A 24,938-nucleotide genomic window follows, 5' to 3' on the forward strand; every position below is an offset into this window, starting at 1 on the left:
GGTCAGCTGTCTACTACAATTCTACCACTTGCACTCTGGCTTTTAAAAGCTGAGGACAGAGCAGTGGTTAAAATGACAGGCTGAAATGTTAAAATGTCAAAATATGGCTGTAGAATGCTTGTATTCTTGGACGGTATACAATAAATGATTTAATGAAGTGGTTTTTTAAAAAGTCTATCCATCCATGATTTGTAGCATTCAACCCTTTAACCACATTTTTTTTTTAGCAAACCCTGCTTACCATAGAATGTGTCATAGTTTTACTATTACTTACCAGTGCGCTGTTGAATTCTTGAATCTGATTGGTCAGAAGGTGTTGATTAGTTCTCCAAAACAGCACCTGTCTAACAATAGTGCTGTCTGCACAAAAAATCACAAGTTTATATTAACGAGCTCTAACACTTTATTATAGTAACTCACAGGGACATGTATGGCGGATGCTTACAATATTTATTGCAAGGCTACACTAAACAAGTGTTATTTAACAAAGTAAATCATATCAAAATATAAACACTGGTATGTAAAGCTTTCTGTAAGGACTGTTTGTAGCTACCATGATTTAAGTGAACAAGTACAAGCTTGTATCACAGACACACCATTAAATATTCAAATGTATAAAATGTATAAATAAAAAATTGGAACCGTTGGCAAACTGCTGTGGTATAAAAAGAATAAAACACTTTTATACCATATTCGACCTGTTACCACCACATAGTCTATTACTTTCTTATAACAGCACTCTTTGTCATATTTTATTACTTACATAACATACTGACATGAATCATGTCTACTACAATAGTAATGTGGACATCTGCATGGAATTGTCCAATTTCATCGCAAGTTATATTTGTATATGATAATTATTGTTAAATAAGCTAAATGGTAGTCACCACTAGTTGTTGCTGAAGGTGAGAGTTGGTTGGTTATGTGGGTGAGTAATATGCTCTGTTTAAGAAGATAATTATTACTGGCTTTACAACGAAAACACTAGAATACAACCGAATAACAACAGTCAGTGCAGTAGTAGGCGGAAGAGGCTTGATCTGATTGTAGGTGTATCTGTGTATGTGTGTGTGTGTAGCGGGAGGGGGCGAAGGGCTCAGTGTGATTTGGATGGAATGGGAAGGTGAGTCAGCGAGGGTGCTAATGCAGAAATGAGCAGAACTGATGCGCGCTCACTGAACAGCCGCAGGCTCTCCGAATAAGCCCCTGAATGTGTTTCGCCTCATTTCCCCACACGCACACACACACACACACACACCTGCACCCATGAGCCCTCTGCTCCTATACTTTGTGTGCATACATTGTCCATATTCTGTATGCTTATCATAGCTAACTAGATCCAAATTATTAGTCACAGCCTAAATAAATTGTTAGTGCATTTGTAAAGGCAAACCAGGTAATGTTCAATATGCAAAATGACTGAATGTGTTTAGTTTAGGGAACCACTGCAGGATAGACAGCTATCTTAGGGATGCTGTAGCTAGCTGAGAAGAACAGGCTTACCTCCAGGCTGAATCCTTGATATTTCTGCTAGACGTGGACAAATGTACAACACATTCATGCTTTCAGAACACCGAGAGAGAAAGCATTATCTAAAAGTAACAAACACTTCTTGCCTTCAGAAATAATAATGTCATTTCAAAGCATGTGTGCTTCCAGACAAAGGCACCGATGCGTCTGGAAGTAATTGAAAAAAAATGTAAAAAAAACCTTAAAGCTTACTGATGGATAATTTTAAGGGTGATAGAGTCCTAACGGCCCTTCTAATTCATGATTTTTTTTTTTTAAATTAGATTTCGCCAGATTTAGCATTACAGCCTGCCATTTGACACCAGCCTAGCTGTCTCTGAAACTATTTAAAGGTTAATTTAAGGACACACTTTTTAATACTTTTATATCTACACCTTTACGTTACCAAAACTACATTTCATGATTCTGGATAATATATTTATCTATTTAAAAAAAACCCATCATTTACTATCTTGTAAGCCACTTTGTTCTGATATTAATTGAAATAATACCATTGCCATACTGAATATTAACAATACAGTAATACCAATAGTTTAGTAACGTCTTCTTTATATGCAACACAGCACATTTAAGTATAAGATTAAAAAACACATTGTAACACATTACATAAACACACACACACACCCGCGCAAACAGCATTTTAAATGTAACTCCTAACCACTCTAAACGGACAACGGTGTCAGAAGGGCACAGCCTCCATTGATCCGAGGAGGCATTAAAAGATTAAAGGTTTATCGTCCGCCTGTGGTGTTGACAGTGGTCTCGAGTCATTAGCGTCATTAGTATTAAGCTGATCCCATCAATAACAGCCTGGTTGAGCAATCTTTCTACCAGGGGACTGCTCCTGGAGTGGTAAACGGCATGCCAGCTTAGAGCCTGACCCCCCGGAGCTCCCAATCTATTTGGTAACAACTTGAGAGAGAGAGAGTGAGAGAGAGAGAGAGAGAGAGAGAGAGGCCCATCCCATCTCAGAGTTCAGTGCAACTGTCAGATCATTTAGTTAGCGAGTGGTATGTGGTGAGAAAGTAAATGCACCCTTTGGCTTGGATTTGGATAAGCTTTCCAACTTTGGGACTACCGGTGTTAGGTATTGTTTTTAGTAGAAATGATAACGTTGCCTTTTTGAGTGTGTCTTTCAATCTCTTAGTGTTAAAATGAGAGAAGGAGGAGATGTGTCAGGATGCCAATATGAATATAAGTAAAAGTGACACACTATCACAGAGAGATCAGAGAACAATCCACTGAATATTTCACAAGTGTGAAAGGATTAATCGCTCAGGGGGGCCATCAGTGTGTGAATGCCTGGTGTGCGCTCATGGTGAGCCCGTTTGTTATAATAATGGAATGAGTTCCAGGTTCAGCCTGGGTGAAATTGTTCGCCTAGATTTTCTAAGCTCTAATAAATCGTTTTACACCTTCCATTAGCTCTTCTTTGCACGTTTAATGGAGCTCGATAGGTGTTAGAAATAATACGAGCTTCTGCCGATTTTTAATCATGTCTTCTCTGTTTTTTCCCCCCACTTACAGTACTGTAAAACTGGACTTATAATTACCCACTCATCACATTCAATATGCATTTAAAAAAATATGTATATACAATGTCACTGGACAAATGGCTTAGATTGTCAAAGTCTTTGATGGGCCATTTAATTGAGTCAGTAAAAACTGAAGAGATGTTCTAAAACACTATCCATACGTCATCCGTCCTCTATAGCTCATCATGCAGTGCAGCCCCTTCTGCCAAATCCAGTGCACCCAACATCAGCAGAGCTCCAGTGCTGTTATCCTTCACCATAATAATGAAGGAATGGTCTGCGTAGAAAAGTTTGGGTTTCTCCACATGCTGTTCCTCCTCCCCACCATCCTTAATGCCTGAATCAGGCACCAGTTCCAGTGATGTCCAATGAAGAAAATCCCCCAGATGAAGCTTCCCCTTCCCAAGACCTGAGAAATCGGCCACTTTCTGGTCCCAGGCATCGACCACGCCCAGTGCGGCTAACTGTTTCTGAAGAAATGAACAATACAGACAGAGGACGATAGAGGACGATATCAGCTCATGTAGGCCTTAGTGAAAGACAAATCAAAAGGCTTTGCCCCAAATTACTCAGCACTAAAAGACTACAGAGTGCACACAAAATGGTCCATATCAATTATGCAAAGAAAATTTAATTTAAAAAGCAGCTAAAGCATCAGCCAAGGGATAATTCTAAAGATGAAACATTTATGCCCCTCACGACAGTAAATGCTTTAATATAAAAACACACAATTCTCCAGACAGATGAAGTGAGCAAATGAAAATACATACACTCAGTGATACAATAAATCAATGACATTTCAAAGATTTGTTCTCGCTCTTCTATATTGTCTTTCCTATCTCTGAAAGTGTGACAGATGCCCTTGATGGCAGTGTACAATTCATACCGGCCAACCGCGGTTGAAAACTGCGGCAGGGGAAGAGTTGCTTATGAATAATTTAAAAATGATCCCTCTGACCTCAGCCCTCCTTTGTTTTCCTTTCTGATATGAATTCAACAGAAAGAGGCTGCGTGACAGGTAGTTTATATTCTCGCAGACGAGATCCGTTAGAAGCAACAGCCCACACAGAGAGAGAGAGAGAGAGAGAGAGAGAGAGAGAGAGGGAGAGAGGGTGTGTGTAGGAAGGATTGTGGGACACTATATGGAAGACTAGCCCTCTCTTCAGTTTGTCCTTGGGTGGCGCAGTAGTGCAGCGTTGCCCCTCACAGCTCTAGGGTCTGTCCAGTGATTCAATCCAGAGCTCGGTGTGGAGTTTTACATATGCTCCCCAAGTCTATATGGGGTTTTCTCCCAAAAACATGCTGGTAGGTGGACTTGCAATGCTAAGCTGCTCCTAGGTTTGTGATTGTGTATGTGTGGTGCACAGTGATTGACTGGCATCCCATTCAGCTTCCTTCCTCTCACCCTATTTTCCCAGGATTCACCCTAACCCTGACTAAAAGTGGTAAAGTGCTTTCTGAAGACAAATGAAAGAAATACACTGTGGCCCAAACATGGTACTTGGTTCCAGGGTTCCTGCTTCTGTTGTCCCATATCGTTAGGCAGTGGCAATCCTTGTCACCTGTGTAACATGATGCAGCTCTCTAAAGTCTACAACTTCTAAAGCCGCCCCCCCCTCACAGCACCACACTAATGCACTTTTATTGTCCTCATCTATTATTCTTCCTCCCTCCACTTCATCACTGTCTCCGTCTGTGCCTCTACCACCTCTGTAGCATCCTCATCTCTCATCTGCCCTATTGCACTCATTGCATCCTCCCCTTTCTCATGCACTGCTCATTTCTCACACTTGCCTTTTCTCACTTTAACCTGCACGTCGGGCGAGTGACATTCTTTCAACCCGTCCACCTCTCCTTGTCCTCGCTTCAACCTCCGTCTAAGCTCTGTCCTTCTGCCTGCAGAAACTCAAGTAGTAACTGCTGAAAAGTTCCTCCAATTTAATTCTCTCAGATACAGATACTTGACTGCAACTTTCTCAGGAAGGTGAAAGTTTTTTTTGCGTGTGCTGATTTTCTCTCCTGCATGCTAATCTTGGCCAACGAAGACCTCGACTATATCTTTTTGCCACAATAATGCTGTTGCCAGCAACTATAATGTGCAACATTATCAGATATTCCCCAGCTTGTGTTAGGCCGGATTTTATAAATACAACTTTTCTTTTTGTGGGATGCAGAAGTGAAGAGGATTCCCTTATTTATTTATTTATTTTTAAAAAAACCAATCAATGCTGAAATATTGAGTGTTCACTGCCACCACTTAGAACACTAGGGGTCTGGTGACAGTGGTGGATCAGAGCCAGACTTCCCACAACTTCTGAGACCAAGAAATGTGAGAAATGTACACATTCACTGCAGGCTACTGACAAAAACAATAACAACAACAACAACAAAAAAAGCCTGTTCTAGCTCTACCAGCATTACATGGCCATTAGTTTTCAGCCACTTGATGCCAACACTATATAATTTAGCCCCACTCTGACCAGTTAAGTGGACACTAGATCAGCTTAAAAGGGCATTCAAGCATGAAGCTCTTATTTGATATGTTATTTGTCACGCTGTGTAGTATTTTGTAGTGAAGTATTGCAAGTGTCAGCTTCAGCAATTTTGCAAAAATTCACAATTTTTTTGAGTTTATGTTAGCACTAATGGACTTAAAATGGCCAGAGAGCAGGAGGAAGAAATCAGGTGGCAATTAAAGGTGTTGTTTTTCACCAATCTCAAAAAAAAAATAAAATAAATAAATAACCAAAAAAACATGCAGAAAAAAATTATGCAAAAAGTACATGCCAGCAATAAGAAACCATGTTAATACGCCAGAGGAAATCCACATGTGCGCATGTACCCAGCACTTCAGACAAGAAGACTATCTGAAAAATCTATCTGCAGACTTACTGTGATATCCAAAGACTCTAAAAACAAACCAAAAAAAAACGTTGTTTCCATTTGCATTCTACGGATACAAGAGAGGGGTTCCTTGTCCTCTCAGCCTCAGGTGAAGAATAAGTAAGAAAGAAAACAGGACAAGGCATGCTGTTATAGGAAAATAGAAAGGAGTGGTGTGATGTGGCTTGGCACGAAGCAGAATTGCTGTTATCACTCTGAAGTGGATTGTTTTCTGATAACCGCACATCCTGAAGTGTTTGATTGCTCTTATTCCACAGTGATGTGCCAACTATTACAGTTTCTTTTATTAATGAATGGCAAATGCATTTCAATTGTTTAGAGTTACTTTTAATTTAACTTGGTGGAACATCCATTGAGGCAAGTTAGTCCCTGTTGTCACTTATATTATAGCAGCTATAAATCGTCATTCCATCACCAGTCTCTCCTTTTCTCTCTCTCTCTCTCGAAGTTAAGATAAATAAATGCTGCTTGTTATGTTGCTGAGGACGAGGAAAACACAAAGACCTCTGTCCTGGAGTCTCTCTCATGGCTGAAAATTTACAAAATGCTGACTCACAGGACCCTAGCCCACCTGCTTGTTATATCATGCTTTTCTGCTAGCTTTCTAGTTGTGGACACCTGAACATCACCCATATGTGCTTGTTGAACATCCCATTCCAGATGTAATCCCCGTTTTCTGTTGAATAACTGCTTAATACGTTTAATAACTTCCACTCTTCTTGGGAGACTTTCCACTAGATTTTGGAGTGTGGCTATTGGGATTTTGTGCTCATTTAACTACAAGAGCATTAGTGAGGTCGGGCACTGACGTTGTGTGAGGAGGCCTGGGGAACAGTCCAGTTCATCCCAAAAGGTGTTCAGTGGGGTTGAGATCAGGGATCTGTGCAGGACACTTGAGTTCTTCCACTCCGAACTTGGCAAACCATGTCTTCATGGAGGCATTGTAGTGCTGGAACAGGTCTGGGCCTCTTAGTCTCAGTGAAGAGAAATTGTAATTCTACAGCATACAAAGACAATTGCTTCCAATTTTGTGGCAAGAGTTCAGGGAAGACATACATATACGTGTGACAGTCTGGTGTCCACATACTTTTTGGCCACATAATGTAAATAAAATTAAGCAGCCAGTCCCCAAAGTAGTCATGGTTCTTTAGTTAAAGATAATTTTAAGTAAGTAAGTTAATTCTGCTTCTAAGAAGCTATAGTCAAATCTGGAATTGTCATTCTAGAGACAACTGTGTCACCCCTGTCAGGAAGGAATAGGCATGTTTACAACAGATTAATTTTTATTTTGGACAGATTGTGCATTTCTAAGTGCAGTCCTATGGGAGAAGGTAAAACCTAGCTAAGGTGCAGGAAGTTTGATTTCTCAGACAGTTTGGGAAGACTGAGAGTTTGCTAGATGAGCTCAGTGGGAGGGAGAAGAAGACAGAATGAGGAAAGAGCTGTCGGATGAATGTGGCACTACAGGGCCATGGTTTTCTTGAAATAAATGCAGAAAGAGTGTGATGTGTCACGCAGTAATGCGTCACCCCAGACTGCTTGCTAATGCACTAAACGTGACTGGCGGATGAAGGGACAGTGAAGGAGCAGGGAAAGAAAAGCAAGATGGAGGTGAGAAAGAGAAAGGGAACCTGAGTAAACATGGTTCAGCTCTAATGCCTTTCACTGGGTGGAAATCGAGCGAGTCACACTCGCTGCCCTGAGCAGAAATCTTTTCTTTCATTTCCTTTTCCCTTGGTTTGTTCTTTTGATTAAATAAATAAATGCTGCTAGTTTGTCAGATTTTTTTTTTCCTTCTCACATTGCACATCTGACAAACTACACATGTCCATATTACGGTAGCAGCATACTGTTATATATCACTGTCAACATCTGTCTAAAACAACAAAAACCCACCGTGCAAGAATAATGGATGAGTATTCCACAGGCCGTGGGTTGGCTAGTGTGTTTCTATGCGTCATCAACTCATGACACTGCATCACAGGAGCTTGAGCATTAGTGTGCTTTCCTACCTCAGACCATATGTTTTATTCAGCCTTACAGCCTCTAAGCAGCCTTTTCTAAAACCCGCCTCTGAGATTATTCCAGGTTCTTTGTCATTCATGTCTTATTCACGCTGGCCCTAGCACTCTCTCTCTCTCTCTCTCTCTCTCTCTCTCGCTCATCTCTCTTCTGGGTACTGGTTCTACCATCACTTATTTATTTATCCCTCTCACATCTTGTTCCGCCAGGCCAACTTTACGACGTTTATCAGCTCAAGAAAAATCACGAGTGCTTAGTGAGGGTACCTGGCTGCTGAAAAGGGAATTAGGATTGTAAGGTTTTTTGTGTCAGTCCTCCACAGCTTCCTCCTCTGCAGTATAATGGATTACTACATATGGATTGATCGTTGTCTTTTACAAGGAGTTAGTCAGCAAATTACTCTCCCACACAGGCTCGTACAGAAGCCCTGACGGCAGCTCTATGGGCCTGCTGTACATCAGTGATAAGCAGATTACACTGTAGATACCGAACAGAATGGAACATAAATAATCTTCATCTGCTTTCGAAAAAGTGTATGTTGCTTTGTTGTGGTGCAATCAAAGGCTAGGACTTTCAGTCTAAGCCACTGGGTACTAGCCTGACAGATGTGTTCTACTTTACATGACCTACTCAGTGTGTTTGCTTGACTTCTGTTGTTTCTCTGGCACAAAAACAGAGCCCACACTTCCCAATTACACTGACATTCTGAGCCTTGGCACTATGCTGTGTGGATTTCTACATGTGCGCAGCTACTTTTCAGTTCAGAGTGGGTCTGGTTGTGTTTGTGTGTGTCTAGCTGCTCGAAATCAGACAGTCTGTAACCTCTCGACCCCTCTTCCTCGTTAGGGAAACCCAGCCTCAGTCTTGTTAGCTGTTAACGGTCGGCAATAACTGCTCCTTAAGTGCAGTCCTGCTGCACTGCTGCCATCAGTCAGGGCTATTTTTACCCTCCTCTGTTTCTCACTTTCCCCCCACTCCCACATCCTACTTGTTCATTTTTTTAACCTCTATGCTCCGTTTCACCTCCCACTACCCATGTATATTGCACAGCACTCCTATTTGGGTCAGACCAGGCCTAGGATGTGAGTGCTAACATGGCAACTGTGTAGCAGTGCACAGGAATCCGTATATAGCATCTCCTTCACTGAGCCACAAGAACGGGGGGTGGGGGGGGGGACGATGGGTGTGAGGGAAGCAATGAGCGTGACAGGGGAAGTGAGAACTGCAAGAACCGGGAGCGAGCATGCGTCAGCAGCCTTAGATGATGGCTGGAATTCTGAGGCAAACTGAAAGACGGGGGTGTAAACACTATTAACACGTAGAGATGGAGGGTGTGTTTGCACAGCTCAACCCAATCATGAAGGAGAGGAGTGAGCGAGAGAGAGAGAGACAGAGAGAGAGAGAGAGAGAGAGAGAGAAACACTGAGGCGAGGAGCATGAGAGGGTCCTGCGGCAGAACTTTGATCACTTCATTGTCACTTGATCTACTGAAGGACACATTTTTTTGTAGTTTTGATTGTTTTTGCATCTATAGTGTTACGTTCATACAATTATCTCATGGTGTTATTCTTTGGAAGCTCCTTTGTCAGCAATACAAGCATCTGCATGCATCTGACAAGTATACTACACTAGTCCCTTTTTAGTTTTCACTGACATTACTGTCCTTCTATATAATCCAGTTACAAAACGAATTACGGTTCAGAGCCCGACAAGCATTGATTTCAGGTTTTATTCGCATTGCCATGTGCTTTGTCTTTCTTTTGTCATGCTTATATTTGATTGAGATCCTGGCTACGCCACCTGTCCGGTTATTGGTCTGTTCCCTAAAGTATGCACCTGTTTTCAGTTCAGCCTTTGATTAGTTTGGCTATTTATACCCTGTTGAGTCATTGTCTAGTTGTGAAGTCTTCCCATACCTTTGTATCTTGCCCAGTTTTCTAGCTCTAGTTCTGCGTATAGTATTTCCTGGCTTTGACACTCGCCGGTTTCCCTCATTTATGATAATGGATTTTCCCTGTTTAATGTTATCTGCCTGTTCCTTGATCTATGCTACGGACCATGATGATGACTCGTGGATTACCCCTAATAAATATCACATTGCTTTTACGCACTAGCGTCCTGCCTCATATAATCACACGTAACAATTTCATGTGGCGAACAATCCTCCGATACACTGCACTAGTACTTGTGTTTTTGTACATTTTCTGATATACCTATTTATTGCTCCAACACATTATGCTGCTACCATTCCTTTTGTATTTTTAGCATATTCACACTACTACAGATAGATTTATATAGATTTTTTACCTTCTCACATATTATGTTCTTACGATCTTGCCACCGTAACACCTTAATTTCCTCATGAGTGATTAATAAAAACGTATTTATTTATTACTTATTAATTTATAAGTAATAAAAGCTTATATCATCTTATTGAATTCTAAAGCTTGTTTAATATTAGAACGTAACACTTGCACATTCTCAACTTTCCTTTCATGTTTGTCGTGTGCTGAAGTAATTTAACCTTTGCACAATTTTCACGACTTTTTTTTATTTTACATAAAAGTCACAGTTCCTGTAGTGCCATGAAAACACAAAACAGGAACTTGTCCTGTAACAAGAGTAATTAATTAACAATTACAATTATAATTATATATATACAGCTCTGTAGCTCCTCAGAAGGATTCTTGATGCAAAGGCACTAGGGGTGTAACGATAAAATGTGACGACATGCCTAGTGGGAATGTACAATATCAGCATTCTATTAATTATGCGTCTAATGCAACTGCACTGTTTGAACACCAGAGATCCCTGTCTGAGCAACCCTTAGAGTTCAAATATATAGAAAGCACGCTGGTCACATGATTGTGTTCTTTTGTGTAGTGCCTCTGCCATAACCGAGAATCAAGTGCACTTGTGAAGTGACCAATAGCGTGATAGCTCTGGATCACAATGACCAACAAACATTATACACTATACAGTTATGGTTATAATGGTTAAAAAGAACTTTTCATTAGCTTTCAGCCCTGTGCCTCTTCTACCTACTGTGCCGAGAAAGAGGTCGTGGAAGGCGGGCATTTTAGCTGACTTTGGAGCTCTATTTATGGTTTAATGACGCCTTATGGGCTGCTACAGAGCTCATTATGTTTCAGTCGATAATTTTCCCTAGGTCAGAAACTTTAGTTATTAATTTTTTGGTGAATTTATAAGTGTATTTGTTTATTTTTAAGATATGATAAATGTGTAGTATATTTTGTTTATAATACCTCTGTTTGTAGCGATTTTTGATTTATTTCGTTTTACACAGACAAAAATGCACATTGTTTTGCACTGTTCATGAATCACTGTTCAAGAAAAAAAAAAAGAGTCTTTTCAGTCAAGATTTTTTTTTAATTTTGAAAATCGAAATGAACCAAATCTTGAAGTCAGTATTATGAATCGAATTGAATCGAATCGAATCAAGTCATGATTGGAGTGTATCATTATACCACTAAAAGGCACCTATATTTAAACCTTTCTACTGGATTAGGTTTTCTTCATGCCTGATTCCATGTTGATGAGACAGAATGCCGATTCTAACAATGAGAGTGCTCTTTGGGTACGTGAACTGGTTTGCATTTACATAAAGTGCAACATTTTTTCCAATGTACCAAAACACAGACACTTATACCACATGGCTTGTGGCTATGCATACTTAAAATGTGACTCAAGGCAAATTTGCCCATGTAATGGCTTTGTTTTATGGGATCACACCACAGGGCCATAGTTGTGGATTTGCGAAAAGTCTGAGCCAGCAAATTGTGTAACTCACTTAAACCTGCTGACCTGACACCATCTCTGATTAGTCTTCTGCTTGCTTGATGATATAGTTTAGAAATATGACCTGTCCTGGGCAAGGTGAGGGCGGTAAAATAATCCCATAGGAAGAGTTCACTCTAAAGGAGGACTGAATCCTAATGCAACTTTTCCCAATTTCTTGTTCATTTCAAGCTGTACTTCACTTGAAAAGTGGGAAAATTATTTCTCTGCAGTTAGGCTCTCTAGGCTATGAGGTTTTTAAAAAAAAAAATGAAAGTGGGTGAGCACGTTCAATAGCCATTGGAAAGGCGCAGAGAACGCGAGAGAAGAAGAGGCAGCACAAGGCAATATCGCTTCACTGTCAGTGGGAGGGTGGAGGGTTAACAGAGCCTCTGGCCTGCAGTAATATTCCCTCAAATACTCAACATGAGATAGTGAAATAGAGAGACAGACCACAAAATAGAAAGGCCAAGGCAGAAGTGAAAGAAAGATACAGAGAGAGCAGCAGAAGCAGCAGGGAATCTTGTCAAAGAAAGCAATACAGCTCTATTCATGTCATGTTGTCAAGAGGGGATGCTTGGCCTCTCTTCATGTGCTGGGGTATCACTTATGAAAACATCACACATCTGTGTGGGTGGGTGCGGGTGAAGCAAACCAGAAAAGTTAAGCCTGTGGGGTTTTTTTTTTTCAGTAGAACCCTTGATTCCTTCAGGACTGCCTCTCCATGCTCAGGTTAATGTCAGAATCTTGTACTTCCTGCCAGGTATGAGCACTCGAACATGACAGCAGCAGCCAGTGGACATCTGACACAGCTTGTATTTCTCGCCCTGAATTACAATGTTTAATGATATGGTGTCCTACCCTAGAGAATCCATTCAGCCCAGCTAGCGCTGAGGGAATAGCTTCACTCACTTTAATCTGTACCTGTCATGTTGAGCTAACTGCTTGTACCCCACTGTTCTCTCTTTCGTTCTTCTTTCTAAAACAAAATGCACCACCTTCACCATCTTTCTCTACAGATGCTAGTATTCGTCAATTAAACCCTTCAACCTCATCCTGCTGCACAATCTATAGGCTGCAACGCAGAGGCCATTACTTCCATATCTTCAGACTGAAGGTTGCATGGTTCTAGTTGGATTCCTCCAGCCCTGTTACCCGCCCAGAGGTCCACCCAAACCCTGCCTCAGCTTTTTCATTCACAGCCTTTCACATACACCAAATTACTGTCCAGACACTGTATCTGTATTGGCCAACTTAAATTTGGATAATGCCAATGCTACACAAATGCTAGCTTCAGCTGCTTCTAAGCAGGTGGAGGAGGTTTATTTTTGTTGGGGTTGGGACAGTGTTTGTGTTTGTGCTGCTGTTGGGATCCACTTTGGTGGAGCAGGCCCAGAGGGTTCTAGCTCTGGGGGTAAACAAGGAGGAGATCCAGCAGGGCTATAATCAGGCCATGTGCGCAGCTCTATCTGATGAAGAGAAGCGTGCTAGTATATTCCATGCTGAGTGAGCCTCAAAAAGAGCAGTAGGAAGTAGCACAGTGCTGTGTACTCACCTTGAGAAATGGAGAAGACAAACTGAATTTTGACCCCAGTTGTATAGAAACTAAAACGGTCACAGGTGAGTGCCTGTCCATCATAGGAACAAAACAGTGAGAAGGAGCAGATGAGGAAGATGAATATTACAAAACAAAAGGAAGACGTCAGAAGCATAGACAAGTATAATGATAGAGAAGCTGAGGATGAAGAGAGCAAGAAAATGCAAAAGCTAAAAGACAAAGAACGAGCTGAGGAGCTTCAAGAAAGCCAAGAGAACCTAGTCTATGTGGAAGACAGAAATGCTGAATATGCACTCACTAAAAGAGTACAGCACCCAGGCCAGGAAGGACTGAGAGACGGCATGAGGGCAGATGAAAAATCTGAGGTGGAAAATGAAGTGATGAATGAATGGAGGGAGAGGGAGAATGAGTGGGAGGAATGGGCAGCCCTAGAACAGGAGATAGATGAGCTAGGGTCAGGTGGAGAAGAGGACTGGGGAAAAAAAAAAAGATGCACAGACAGAGAGATGACAGAAAGGAATGGATGAAGGGGAGTGGAAAAGAGATGGGGCAGACAGATAGAGAGAAGTAAAGATGTGGGGGAAGAGAGAAGTTCGGCACTGGAGAATTAATCAGTTTATTCTCAGAGTGAGGGAAACTTTTTCTTGGTAAGAAAAGATGGCAGAAAGAGAAAACTACATGGACTCAAAGGAAGACCAGCCAGGTGTGCTGACATGCACTTGCTGGCACAAACTAAGAATCAAAACTGCAATCCAAAACTGTCAGACCACAGCAAACCTGTCCAAGCTGTAGTGTCTAATAAGCTATGCGGTATCAATAACAAATCCGCTAAAGTTCTGATTGCACTGTATAGTTTGGACCCAGATTTGTTGGAGTGCAAGCCATATGCTCATCCCTGAAGCCGTACTGCTCCCTGCTGTCAGAGGCCAGATTCCTCCCTGGAGTAGGACTGGCCGAGATGGCACTGGCTGGGCATCTGACCCGCTGCGGTCTCTCCATCCCCGGCCTGGAGCAGCTGGCGGGTCATGCATTTGCCCAGGCTTTACTTGAGCCTGTGAGAGCGCTGGCTTAAAACTCGGGGGTGCTAGGGGACCTGCTAGTGCTTTCCCAGTATAAAGGGGAATTCTGGAGCACAGAAGCAGAAGAGAAAAAGGGGTCTGAGAGGGTATTGGATCTAATAGTGTGTAAAAAGGGGGCAACAACAGCAGCACCATGCATTATCACTCAGCAACTAAGCCCCTGAGAAGTGCAGATATCAATATACAGAGACTGCACAGACATAGCTGCTGATGCCAAAGCTGCTCAAGTTCATTTGTCAGTGAAGACGATGAAGATGAAAAAGGGTTTAAAGAGGCATCAGTAGGCTCTGTGTGGTTATTTGAACATGCCTGATATGCTACATATCTCCAGGGCTGGACAAATAACTAGCCTCAGTATGCATATCCAGGATATTGTTTTGTTTTCATTCACCATTGCCTAAGGTTTATCATTAGATTAAATGAACATTTTTAGCTAAGTTAAGGTTGTTAGCTATCAAATATAACTTTAACCTATTATCCTTTCTGGCTTACACGATGTCATTGATGTTAAGGTTTCAGTATAACAGAAAAAAAATACTGCATGAAGATGCATGAACCTTTATGATAAGAAGGTGAAATATACTGTCATATAAACCTTATGAACATCTTTGTGATTTTTCCACCGCTTCACTATATGTTTAAATTAGGGCTGAGCAACACTGGAAAAAAAAAAAAAAAAAAAATCTAGATTTTTTTGTTTTTACATAATGCACTTGAAAAAATAGGCAATTCATTTATAAAGTTTTTTTCTTTATGAAAATGTGGCTGTGTAAAAACAGCACCATCTATAGCAAATAGTGCAAACAATGGTTTGTTTTAAATAAAGGATATTTAAAAATATAGTTTGCACTATTTGCTATAGATGGTGCTGTTACTATCTTTGCACAACTTGGAGAACCCTAATTTCTCAGCGTAAATGGACAATGTAATGCTACCGCAACTGAGAAGTCAACTTGGGTAGTTTTCTCAAGTTTGAGTTCCTTTCACGTTTACGGAGTGACGTCAAATCAAAATGGCTGCTCACGGCATCAGAGGTAAACACTGTAGCACTTCTTACCTTTAAATGAGTTAGACTGTAGTGTATATACAGCTATTAGCTTTACATACAACATACAGGTACATTCACTTGTTAAATCTGAAACAGTGACTATACAGAGGAGGAGAATATACATCACTCATCACAGTCAGCTGACTAACTTCTTGTGTACAAAAAACAAATATGGGGCAACCATTTTTCCACTTCGTATGTCGAATGAAAATGATGGAACTCTGACCTACAAATTTCCACTGTTTGTCCAATTATATAAGACTGAAAAGAACCCAACACACACACACACACACACACACACACACACACACACACACCAGAATATATATTATTCATTTAGGACTATAGTTTAATTCAGTGCTTTTTGTGCATCCATAAAAATAATGCATAAATATTTATATATAATATAAACTAATATACAAGTTTAAATGATGGAACTCTGACCTGCAAATTTCCCCTTAAGGAGGCAACATATTTTACATAAACTTGTTAATCTGACTTTTCAAACTCATACTAATTCCATAACTCTGGAGTAGGGCTGCAACTAACAATTATTTTCATTATTTTGCCCCTCTCTTGATTAATCGATTAATCGGATGGGGGGGGGGGGGGTTAGTAAAAAAAACGCTAGTGTTCTATTTGAGACAATATTACCTTTCTAAAATTCATACACTAGACGGTAGAGTACATAGTGCATAGTATAAGTGTATAGTACTTCATTTGGGACACGACTTTAGTATTTACTCTCTGGAGTGTATTTTCTGAACAGAAGTAACGTAGTGAGTAAACGCACCCTGTGCCATGTACAGACCAATTAATCGATAACGAGATTCATTCACAACGATTTTCATAATCGATTATTATCGATTTTTCGATTAGTTGTTGCAGCTCTACACTGAATTGATATTTCCACCTTTCTTTGCTATGAGCTCATTCCTCAGTGAAGTGCTGCCTGTTTGTCTAAGTGCAGCAGTGTTTGGGCGTAACACAGGATGTAGGAGGCATTTATCAAGTTAAGAAGGCGGTGTTTTTCCTTTGTGTTGCTAATCAGAAATTTGTAACCATTTCTGGATGTTTTAATTTAAAAATGAAATCTGTTTATATAAACATGTACACATTAATTCGAATAAAACATTCATCCGAATTAACCGAATTAATCGTGAAAATTGTCCAGCACTAGTCTAAATACAGATCCCTTTGCATCTGTGCATCTGTCTAACTGCAGGCTTTCTCCTGTGAATAAAGGCATTTAAAAGGTAAGCAGACATAAAATAATCAACACTCTCTAGTAGTGTGTGCCAAAAACTTTATATCTGCAATCAGATGGTGTAGTACCTGTAGGCTGAGTGTGCTGCTGACATTGACCCTGGGCAGAGACAGTGCCATGCTCATGCTGCTCAGCTTCCCAAGCCATTTCTCCAGCTGCTCGAGTGTCAACATGTGCTCCAGCCTGGCCAGTCTCTCCACATGGAAAGGCAACAGAAGCACCATGCTGGCCTTTCCACCCCACAGACCCAGCTCCAATACCTGCACCATATTCTCGATGTCCTCATAGTGACGGTACACCCCTGTAGACACATGCACAAAGAAAAGAGCATTTTAAAAAAATAAAAGAAAAAATAAAGTAACAATGTCAAATATAAAATAATCTCATATGTCCTCCTCACATAGCCATATTTAAATAATAAAAAACCTTTCAGCGAAATTCTGACACTCTGATACTATCTGATATACAGTAGAAGCCGCATTGCTAATGTTCAAATCTCTTGGAGCACAGATTCAGATAGGCATGCTATTCTGCCACAGCCAATCAGAGCAAGCCGGCAGTCAGAAACAACTGTGACTGGTTAAGTGCAGCAACGAAGGAAAATGAAGAGACAGGGTTTACCGCATTATCAGTTAGTATGCTTTACTATTGTGCACCTTCGAGCTGTGACAGCACATCTTCCTGGCATTCAAAAAAAAAAAAATCAATCTGGCATCAGCAACTAGATGTCCATAGGCAGTAGATATAATCCATCGGAGACTCCTAATAGCATCTTAAATCAGCCAAGGCCTAGTGAACACTGCTCTCTTCAGTAGCACTTTCTTGGATTTTTTTTGTTGTTGCTGAAATTCATTCCGTGCCAGCGAAACTATATATAAATAGGACACATATACAATATGCTCCAGAGAAGTTGGCAGGCTTGGTAAAGATGGGTAAAAAAAAAAAAAAAAAAAAAAAAAATAGGCATATGACAGAAATGCCTTTGTTGTTAATAAGCTTAAGCAAATAATGAGGAAAAAAAATCTAATGTTGAATATAAATAAATGTATTCGAAGACAAATATAACAAAAGCAGTATGAAAAGTCTTATGAAATGTAATTAAAGCACGTTTCCATTTATATTCCACTTTTTTTTTTTAATTCAACTGAGTGATCAGATGAGCCAAAAAATATCTTTGCTAAATCAAACCCTGAAGGTGAGTTCAGAGTAAAAAGAAGGATGGTTATACATAACCTGATCCACATTGGTGGAGGATAAATGATGTTATGGGGCTGTTTTTCCTCCTAAGGCCCTAGGAACTGTGTTAGAATACATGGCATCATGGACTCCATGAAGTACTAGGAGATTTTAAATGAAAATCTGACTACCTCTGCCAAGAAGCAATGACTGGGTCATGGTTGGATGTTCCAGTGGGACAATCAAAAACTGTGTGCATCCAAATCCACACAATATGGTTCAATAACCACAGAATCAAACTTCCGACATGGCCAGAACTTCCCAGTCCCTGACTTAAACCCCACTGAAAACCTGTGGGTTGGGCTTAAGATGAAAATACACAAAAGATGACATGTGCTTTGGAGGCTGAACATAATACTAAATGAACGTGATGTCAATAACTGTGACTATATATATATATATATATATATATATATATATATATATATATATATATATAACATAAATGAAGGATGGTTATACAGAAAAACATTTTTTCCCTTACAATAACTTGACTTCAGTGAAAGATTAAACTTCACATGTATTTTCAATGTGGAATTAAGCTAATTAACTTAGACATTTTTAATAACTGTTTTTTTTTAACCCATCTTTAACATGCGTGCCAATAGAGTGCTGCAGGGATGATGTATTCTTGTAGGCCAACCCAAAAGTTAACATCACTGTGGTTCCCTTGAAAAAAAAAAAAAAAAAAAAGCTAATAGGATTTTTCCAATGGTTTTTAGATGATTGCAGAAAATAATCACTGTGTTCCAACAAATGTTTATGATTCTTACACGTTTTCATCAAAATAATCTTCACAAATGAACACAACGTTTATTAATTTTGAAGCCAAAATACAAAACGGCAGAGCAGAAATAAAAAGCCCGTTAGGCTATAAACGAACTACAGCAACGTCACCACCACTTCAACGTTCGAAAGTTCGAGTTGGAATAGTCTGCAAGAGTGTGAGTATAAACACGAGGCTGTAGTAGATGGGTTTTCACGTTCGGCCTGATGACTTTTAATGTCCCCGACAACCTCTGTAGTCCCGTTTAGCCACTTGTTAGCAATGTAAAAGCTGGAAAAAAATCACGAGTGGGGTATTACTGATGTCTTTTATGTAGTAGAATTAAACGTGAAAATATCTTGAGCTTGTGATAACCACAGACCTTATTTGAGGCATTTAACCAAAAAACCCATTCTAAAAACCCCACTGAGTTTGGGACGATGGAACCAGAAGTGCTAAAATGCTAACTCTTTTCCGGGTGTTAGGACTCATTCCTGCAGCGCTCTATACCAAAATCAAATGTATGCTTGCTGAAAACAGTTGCTTTTGTTTGGTTTAAGCTGGAAAATGTTCAATATATTTATCCAAATATATTTTCCCAAATCCTGCATGTTTTCTCAAGCACACACAATTCAACTAAATTATTTAGTAGGCTGTTTGGGGCAGGGGGGAAAAAAAAAATCACCAAAATATGCTATTCTCTGGCCCTCCAGGGTTGCATTTCCTTTCTTTCGGTGTCCATTTCATTGTAGATTAATTTCTATATGAATTGAAAATCTTTGAACAGGAGACGCTTATTAACTGCTTACATTAGACACAGTTTAAAGCATGGAAAAGCATAAATGGTTTCAAGCAGAGTACTCAGGCTTTTGCCTAGTAGGAAGCTAATAGCCATGTAGATCAAGTTCACTGAGGGGACATGGATTAGATTATCTGGAAATTGGCATAATATGATTTGCATCCATATTTTATATTGTATAACAGACAAATATATTGCATACCTCACCTATCTGCAGTCATTTGCATTCATATATTAAACCGTGGCTGAGGTTACTTATTTATTGAAATTTAGACAGTGTTAAATTTGGGACAGGGTTAAATTTTGGCTCCTTAGAACCAGTTATGCTGTTAGCCAACAGTTCTGGGATGGTCTAAAGGAACTGGTGTAGTTGTTTGTAGACTGGTAGATACTATAGTCAAATCCCAAAGTGACGATTATGAAAGAACCAGACCGGGTAGTTGATTTTAAATGAGTAAAAAAAAAAAAAAAAAGAGCTGCAAACAGAGTAACAACAACAACAACAACAACGGACCAGTTACCTGATCTGTGCATCATAGACACTTTGGTGTACTTGGTCCCCAAAAAGCTTCGCAGGTCTTCATTTTCTTCGTCAAAGGCATGATCCCAAAACCCTAAAGTAAAATAGAAAAAAAGCAAGCTGTATTCATAATCCATCTGAGTACATGCATGTAAGATGGTTGGGTATATATTACACACACACACACACACACACACACACACACAGTTAACAGTTCTTTAGAGCCACTAAAAGAAAGTAGAAAAGAACATCAGCCAATCTTGTTTTGTTCCACCGAATGAGGCCATCCTTCATAACAAAGCCAGCTTCCACTAGGAACTTGACAGATTAGATCCTATTAGACCAAAATCGTACAAAACTACATTAGGGACACAGTGAGAGAGAAAAGAGAGATGAAATTAAGACAAGGCAATAGCGAGAGAAAGAGAGAGAGAGAGAGAAAAAAAGAGGCTGCACACATGAGGGAGGGGTGGCACAGGACATATTATTGCAGTCCATTAAACCCATTACGTTCTATAACAAAGATGGGATTTGATAAAGAGACTATTAGCAGAATTATAGTCACGTGTTTTTTTCACTAGTCTTTTCTCCTGGTTGAATTAGCCACAGAAAGGTGTGTGTATTTGCGACCAGAAAGAAAGAGGCAGAGAGAGGGAGAGACGAAAGAAAGATCCATTATTAATATAATGGGATGACAGCTTCACACAATGTAGGGGTTACAGCATTTCACCCCATTATTGTAACCCACTACATCAAATACACTCTGGTCCGCTTATGGGGTTAGACGAGACAGTCTTCATTAGCAGTCCCTGGCTGCTATAACTGAGGATGAAGTCTGTCCTCTTTATGTAGACACGAGGGTGATTTAAAGCCTGATGCGAGCTGGGTCTGTAGGAAGCAGTTAGTCACTGCCGGATCTTTAACTTTCCATTACTTTAGTTCTACTTGCTACTTTGCCACCCATTTCTCTTCATTACAGCTTTTTAATATAGAGTTATGTGAGCAATAATAATGATGGCTGCTTTGTATTCTGTCACAAGTTCAGTTCTTAAAGGAGAAAGGCATCTGCTATTTTCAAAGCTGAAATGTTTACCACATGATGACTAAAGAGGAGCGCTATGTCCTCAAGAACTAGTCGGACTAGTCAGAATCTCAAATTCTTCAGAGAGATTAAAAAGTGACGTTTGAGCGGAATCCATTAAACAAAGCAGCTTTGTTGGGTAAGCCTTAGAGGACCTGCTCTCAGCTAGGCCTTATGGAAATACACCTGACCCTGTGTTTGAGGGAAGCTGTACATGTCTATGGGACGTGTGCCAAACATAGCGTACGATTCAATGGCATGCAACAGCTTCAATCGGACGTGTGAAAACAAGGGAAGGAGATCTCCTTGGTTACTGATTACAGAGATGATGAAACTTGAGTACTCCAAGGTTCAACACATCTCATGGTATCCGCTGGTTATTAATGGCTAGTGAAGCTGCTTGAAACCGAAAAAAGAAAAAGAAATAAGAGGGGATTTCTGCAATGTGAGTGCCTAACATACCATGCACGTTTTCAGCACCACGGTGTTGGCAGAGGAGACTATCGAACCTGGATGTTTATCTGGGTGATGTCACATCTAATGTATAACCAAGAAAGAAAACGGAGAGGGAGAAAAAGGAGAGGAACCTGGCCGTAGAGAGGCATCTCTTCCGTTAATTACACTACAGAAAAACAATGCCACTATTGTGAGGCTTTGCATCACGATTCCACTCCCACGTTAAATAACCCGAGCACCCGACCACAAATGATGCTTGGGGAGAAAAATAAAAGGACAAAACAAAATGAGGTAAGCCATTTTCCCCCTCTCTCATCAACTCTGTGATTACAGAACAGCGTGCTGCTTTGGGAGATGCTTTTATTAAAGCGTACACGGGTGTGCACTTGTGGGTTTGTGCCTATTTCCATGTTTATTGTGTGTGTGTGTGTGTGTGTGTGTGTGTTTTTTGGTAGCGTTGATTCTTTTTTGTTTCTATTCCATTGCTGTTTGTATGTGACAGAGGAAGAACAAAGGCTTAATTAATTAGCTGTAGTGGACAGACTCTCTCCTGGGTAGGACTACCATCCCTTTCTCTGTCCATTCCCACTCCCTCCCTCTCTCTTTTCTGCCATTCTGTCCTTAAGTGCTCTCGTAAGCGTACAACAGCGGTGTAAAGGATCGGCACGTGCAGTAGTGGGGAGGGATAATTAGCTGAAGAGGAAACAGACAAACCAGAACAAGAGAGCTGAGGATACTACAGGGAGCTACTGCACAAATCTGTTCTTCCATAGCTACAGCACAATTTCTAATGCAATATAACTGATTTGACTCATGGGGGAGTCTGATACTCAACTGGTGAGTCGAGTTAGAGGAAGAAGAAGGAGAAGAAGTCACATATATGTAACAGCACATTAGAGCAGCACAAACAGGAAGCTACAATGCTGTGGACATCAACAACCAGACTGGAGACTATAATTAATGTCGCAAGCCAGTATTATAGCTGTTGCTCGAGAGCCTGGGAGTTTTCTTTATGGCCAAGAAATCCGCCTGCTTCCACTGTCAAGAGGCCATCTGATTAACACTGCAAATGACCAACCACAGACTGTCCTTTTTGCATGACATGTAAATGCTACCATCAAAACAGACCTGCAGGCAAGAACCTGGAAAAAGCACGAGTTACTATTGCTCAAAAGGAGATTAGGAAATTGTGCTGGATACACCAAAGCAGGATACCGGTAACCTTTACAAACAATCTGTCTCCAAAAAGCTCCCTATTGTCATGCTTTTCAAAAGCCAGAGCGTAGGAGTGCATTCACACAGCGGTGGAGAAAACCACTGAGATTCAGATACATGTAGCCAGCTACATCTACTGTACAATATTCCTTCATTCATTCCTCTTTGGTAAATGCTCTATTCTGGCCACTGTGAATCCGGTGACTATACCAAGAAGGCAGATGAATTCAACGCAGATGGCATGCCAGTCCATCGCAGGGTACCATGCACACACACATTCACACACACATTCACACTTAGGGGCAATTTAGCGTACCCAATCCACCTACTGACATGTTTTTGGTGGGAGCTGGGAGGAAACCGGAGAACCCGGAAGAAAGTCACATAAACATGGGGAGAACATGCACAGAAATTCAACACAGGATTGAACTTGGGAGTCTGGAGCTGTGAAGCTCACATGCTATCCGCTGCACCGCCGTGTGCCTCATATACAATATAAATCAGCCGATCCATTATGCTGTATGGACTTACGTGGACTGCATGAAGAGTTCTCTAACTATACTTATGGCCAAAAACAGAGCAAAGAAAAATAAATATTAATGTGGACTGACTGACAGAACTCTTAAAAAAACCAAGATCGAATATAGAGAATGGGAAAAAGAAAATGGTTTTGATGGATGTGGGAAAGAAACAGTGTACATACGTAAAGGAATTACTATCGGACCCTCCAGCCATAATATGATTTACTTGTCAATTTCATAAATCCAAGCTCAAGTCAATTTTCCTAATCTCATTCATGTGTCCTAATCTACTAATCTAATTTGTATATTTCAGCTCTGAATTAATGTGACCAACCAACTCCTGTGGCATGAGACAAAAAAAAAAAACCCACAACATAATTAAGTTGAAAGATGAAACAAAAGAAATTAATTAGATTACTTATCAATCCACAGTCAATCATTACTTATTTTCACTGGTGCATTGTATTGAATGGACAATCAGACTTCATACCACCTCTGTCTGTTTAAAGGAGGATCAAAGTACTTACCAATTTTATCAAGAAAAAAGAAATGGAAGGGAGGAAGAAGTATGAAGGTAAAATTATGCTTTTAATCCAGTCATCGATGGTTTTAGGCGCTACTTTCAACCTAAGTGCATTAATCATACTTCAATTATTATACATGCTAAAAAGCTCATTAATGGTAAATTGTGTTAAACTTGTTATACTATTCCAGAAATGATTCTTCAAGCTGCCAGAATGTGATCTACAGAAATATTCCAGCATTATAGCCTTGTGCACATTTAAAACACCTTCACACGGGATACATGCTACAAAGTACTTAGGCATATTTACTAGAGATACACTGAAAGGCTATTTTTAACACTATGGGCTAAAAACATCTGATGATCAGGGCCGATTATATCCTGTCAATCAAAAGAGGGTGGGAAAACACATGGATTTCGTGCTGTGTGTAAAGATGATATCTCTTGTGTGGAATGATGACAAAACTGCAGTTTGTAAGCTCTGTAATCTCTGCACTGATCAAATCTGACACCGGACGCTGCAGCAGTGAAGCGGGAGTTTCGGCGTCGAGTCTAATTGTTGTTGTTTTTTTGCTGCGCTGCTCTCGCTGAATTAAAGGGCCAGTACACCGTTGAAAGATTTAAATGAAGATGAGTTGACAAAAAAGTATATATATGTATATATGAAAAATATATTTGTAGAGTAGTGTATTTCATATCCAGTTAATGTTAATATATAAAAAGTTTATATTATATATGACCAGTTTGATGTTAATGATGAAGTAGAAATGCTTTTGTTAGTGGTGAGTGAATGTGAGACTAACAGGAGGTTTTTTTAGAATTCAGTCAATGTTAATACGAATTAATAACATTCAATAAGTTAAGAAATTTTACTTTAATCTTCAGAATTTAGTTCATGTGTTAATGTTAATTAGAGTAATGTGTTTTCTGTTTATGAGACCAGTTACTATGAAACAACTTGTTGAAAATAAAGTTTTTATTAGCATTACTTTCAGAATTCTTTTAAGTTAATTATTATTAATTTATAAGAAGGCATAAAAGGCAGAATTATCGGTATCGGCCGATATCACTCTGAAT

At 40.0% G+C, this 24,938-nt stretch overlaps 1 protein-coding gene across 1 annotated transcript in view; it reads right to left on the reverse strand.

Moving 5' to 3' along the window:
• Positions 1–1,179: 1,179 nt before the first annotated feature.
• Positions 1,180–24,938, reverse strand: part of serpinh2 (serine (or cysteine) peptidase inhibitor, clade H, member 2) — a 29,362-nt gene continuing 5,603 nt past the window's right edge. Inside the window, exons 3-5 of the mRNA XM_053629350.1 lie at positions 20,067–20,159; positions 16,813–17,045; positions 1,180–3,538 (exon numbers count right to left, since the gene is read on the reverse strand). Coding sequence (XP_053485325.1) covers positions 3,242–3,538; positions 16,813–17,045; positions 20,067–20,159 — 623 coding nt within the window. The 3' untranslated portion in view covers positions 1,180–3,241. The remainder of the gene's footprint in view (positions 3,539–16,812; positions 17,046–20,066; positions 20,160–24,938) is intronic.

This window comes from Ictalurus furcatus, chromosome 7 (genome assembly GCF_023375685.1).
Source record: "Ictalurus furcatus strain D&B chromosome 7, Billie_1.0, whole genome shotgun sequence".
Classification (NCBI taxonomy): Eukaryota; Metazoa; Chordata; class Actinopteri; order Siluriformes; family Ictaluridae; genus Ictalurus; species Ictalurus furcatus.